This window comes from Anopheles cruzii, unplaced genomic scaffold (genome assembly GCF_943734635.1).
Source record: "Anopheles cruzii unplaced genomic scaffold, idAnoCruzAS_RS32_06 scaffold02373_ctg1, whole genome shotgun sequence".
Taxonomy (NCBI): domain Eukaryota; kingdom Metazoa; phylum Arthropoda; class Insecta; order Diptera; family Culicidae; genus Anopheles; species Anopheles cruzii.
Genome location: NW_026455958.1, coordinates 1 through 3,273, shown reverse-complemented (window position 1 = coordinate 3,273; position 3,273 = coordinate 1). Strand labels below are relative to the sequence as shown.

The 3,273-nt window shown below is 44.3% G+C and overlaps 2 protein-coding genes across 3 annotated transcripts; one reads left to right on the top strand and one right to left on the bottom strand.

The window, feature by feature from the left end:
- Positions 1-723: 723 nt before the first annotated feature.
- On the bottom strand, positions 724-1,520 carry LOC128276757 (complex III assembly factor LYRM7-like). Its single transcript, XM_053015216.1, has 4 exons — positions 1,456-1,520; positions 1,238-1,381; positions 1,082-1,163; positions 724-1,007 (listed from the first exon to the last, which is right to left on the bottom strand). Exons 1-4 carry the CDS (start codon positions 1,474-1,476, stop codon positions 901-903), a joined length of 354 nt encoding a protein of 117 aa, XP_052871176.1. The 5' UTR covers positions 1,477-1,520; the 3' UTR covers positions 724-900.
- A 287-nt stretch (positions 1,521-1,807) lies between these two features.
- LOC128276756 (ATP synthase subunit e, mitochondrial-like) lies at positions 1,808-2,667 on the top strand. Of its 2 annotated transcripts, XM_053015215.1 has the most exons (4): positions 1,808-1,964; positions 2,154-2,310; positions 2,382-2,439; positions 2,526-2,667. In XM_053015215.1, exons 1-3 carry the CDS (start codon positions 1,920-1,922, stop codon positions 2,426-2,428), a joined length of 249 nt encoding a protein of 82 aa, XP_052871175.1. In that variant the 5' UTR covers positions 1,808-1,919; the 3' UTR covers positions 2,429-2,439; positions 2,526-2,667. The 2 variants fall into 2 exon arrangements, with proteins under 2 accessions (XP_052871175.1, XP_052871174.1); XM_053015214.1 differs by having other exon boundaries at positions 2,382-2,527.
- Positions 2,668-3,273: the final 606 nt, after the last annotated feature.

Genomic DNA, 3,273 nt, shown 5'->3' with positions numbered 1-3,273 from the left:
GGCCGTGTTTGCAAGCGTTAATATCGAGCTGCTGGAAGTGTACCAGTACATCAAGCAAGGAACACTCTCAGAAGCACACATCGCAATGAAGTTTTTGTACGCTGGAGTTAGATTCTCGTTCTACATTCTGATCGCCTATCCCAATCGTTTGATTCAAACCCAGGTAATATCGGCCATTTAGTTCATCCGATCGTAAGACGTACTAATTCCTGTGATCTCTTGACTTCCCTTTTTAGAACGAGCAGACCATTTTCCATCTGTTCAAAATACGCAGAGCATCCTGTAGCGAGGAAACGAATGCAACGGTAAGGTAAAGGACATTATGTCTTTCTTTAAATAACTTATGGGCACCTTGCACTATTTTCAGATAGAGCATTACATCGGGCAAATTTCTAATCTTCGCGAGATCCACCAAGCATGTGGAATGATCAATCTCGACATGAAGTTGCTATCGAACGTAAGTGCCATTTTCCGACCCGTCGTAAGTGGTCACAAGTACATATTCTTTTTCCACAGGCCATTGCCGGAGTTACATCAATTATGGTGGTGCTGATTCAATTTTCCGATTCCGGTAAATAGAAACTGTAGCAGAACATATGCTGGGTTTCTTCTCGTGTGGTGTGCTTGCGTTGCTTTTTATGAACTAAATAAAATAGTACGATTTTGGAATGTTTTCGTTAACTTTCGGATGGAAAAGAATTGTGTCCGAAACGGGGTTTATGTACTTTTACTTTTATCATTATTCAGGGTGCTCTTTGGCAAAGCTACACAACTTTTGGTGGCTGATATGATGACATGAGAGGGACTTAGAAATGCCTTGGTGAACTATGCAATGAGGCAACCAATATTTATAACAAAAACATATTTACAAACAACTATTGTACTACGTTGGAAGACGTTTCACTGCTTTTTATCGCCACACTTCTTGCTACGAGGCGGCGGAAGCTCGGCATCCGGATCGAACATGACGTTATCCATCTTTCTCGTATCCGGTGTGATGCGGGCCTCTAGAGGGAAGCAAATCATCATTAGTCCGTGAACGAATCTGACCATCTGCCACACTAATGCACGGCTCACTTACCGAACACAGTTGGCTGCTTTCTCACTGCTTGAACCACCGAACTGCGCAACTCGACATTGACATCCTTGGCGATTTTAATTTTCTATCGGGCACGTATAAAGCACATTAGTCCAACAAAGTAGCCCCTTTGGTGGCCTTAACCCACTCTGGTCTTACCTCTTCGATTTCTTTTTCGTCCGTAATGTCTTTGTTCTTGGCGAACTCTTCCCGAATGCGCTGCCTGGCCGCGGAAATGGTCCGGAAATCGCCAGCAAACACATCGTTTTTGGTACGTTGCAAAACTTTGTACCACCTGAGCGCCTGCCGTGAGAAATTATTCAATTTTAACAACCCGTGACTTTGAATAATTAACCTACTAGCCACTAATCACGTACCTCACGCCGCAGAGAACTCATAACTTTGGTGCCGGCTGCGGTGAGACGAACTGAGATTTGTTTGGTTTTACGCAACAGCAAAGCAAATGTTTTTGTTTCTACTGTCAACCGTGCCGTAGCTCGATGACAATTAATCGACGAAACAATAGATGGGCGGCAAAGAGGAAAATCTTGCGGGAAGAACTACGAGAGTATTTTTGAGCGCTATTTGAGAGAAATAATAGGCCAAAGATCAGAAAAAATCTAAAACGAAACTAATAGCCACTCGGTTCCATTTCGCAATCGACAAATCCCGCCGCCATAGTAGGTAGGCGATGCAACCCTGTCGTTCGCCTTTTTCGTGTCTGTGACCATCTGTCAAACTTTAGCAGGCCTGCCATTCCGGGACCGAGAGTGGATTGTTCTGTGCCAGAAAATCTTATATTCTGCCGCCCCGAACCTAATTTACCTTTGCCGTATTCGAAATGGCCGATCTAGGTGCTCCGGTTCGTGTATCTCCTTTGATTCGGGTAAGTCACTGGATGTTAGATCCGAGCCAAAACGCTGGATTGCCGCATCGCAGAAACCAAAACATTATGTAATGGTTACCGGACAAAACTCACTCCGGGATGCTGTTGTTCAATCGGTGGTCCTTTGAATCCACTCGGCTGGTGCACGGTATTGGAAGTGTAAAAATTGTCTTCACCGTACAATTTCAGTTCGGCCGCTGGTCGTTCCTGGTCGTCGGAGTTGCCTACGGTGCTTACCATCAGCAGCGTCTGGCCAAGCGAGAGGTTGGAATTCGCGAAGTCGAGGCACAACAAAAGGTCATCCGGGACGCAAAATTGGCCGTGGAGAAGAAACGGAACCAGGAAGGTAAGCATGGTGAACAAGGAGCCGTCTGTAGCTAGCGAAATTGATTTCCTTCGATTTGATTTCTTTTTTAGCCGAAGCAAAGGCCATCGCTGAACTGTCCGGACCGAGTAAGAAGTAAACAGATTGAAGGTAGCGTTTTATCCCGTCTGAAGACATCTAACAACATGTGTCTTGTAAAATATGCAGTTCTGGTTCAATAATAAACTCTTACTTAGGATGTGAAACCCGTTCGAAAAGTTCTTGCTGAACAGAGGGTCCTGTAGGGGGGAGCAACCATGCTGGCCATTCCCTGTTTCGTAGCTCACGTTTAATAAACAACCAACATGGGAATATATGTCGTGCTGCAACCATATTTTAATACGTATCGAACATTAGTTTTAAACGTAATTCGGCTGGTGCGCCAAACATTGTAGTTTCCACGAAGGACTTCCTATTGATCTACAAGCAAGCACCTTCATTTGCAAGAAAGAAATAAGCAGATTTGCCCCAGAATGAAAGTAATGAACTTTGTTTAATGAGAGTGCGTATTTAGCGTTGATTATTAAGTAGTTTAAACAATTTTAGTTACGAAAACTAAAACTATCAGTACATCGCGAACGGCGGCCGGGTTCGTCGAACCAAAACAGCTGCCTAGCAACTGACATTACGCTGCTTAGATTTTAAACGGTCTTCCATTGTGCAAATCGCGTCATCGGGCGTTCGATTGAATTCCTCATCTACGACTGACTGGTCAGGCTTGCCATTAGAAATTCCATTTTGTTGTGGAAATTTTTCCCCTCCATCTTGTCAAAGCGAACCTACAATCAGATAAAAATTGGTTGTCAGTAAGTTGTCCCATTACCGATGTATTTATGAACTTACTTCCTTGAAATGACCACCCAAATGTTCCCAGTGACGACCCTGTACGAGCGAACCAGGGAAAAAGTCCTTGGCCGGACTCTGGGCGATGTACACTTTGACATC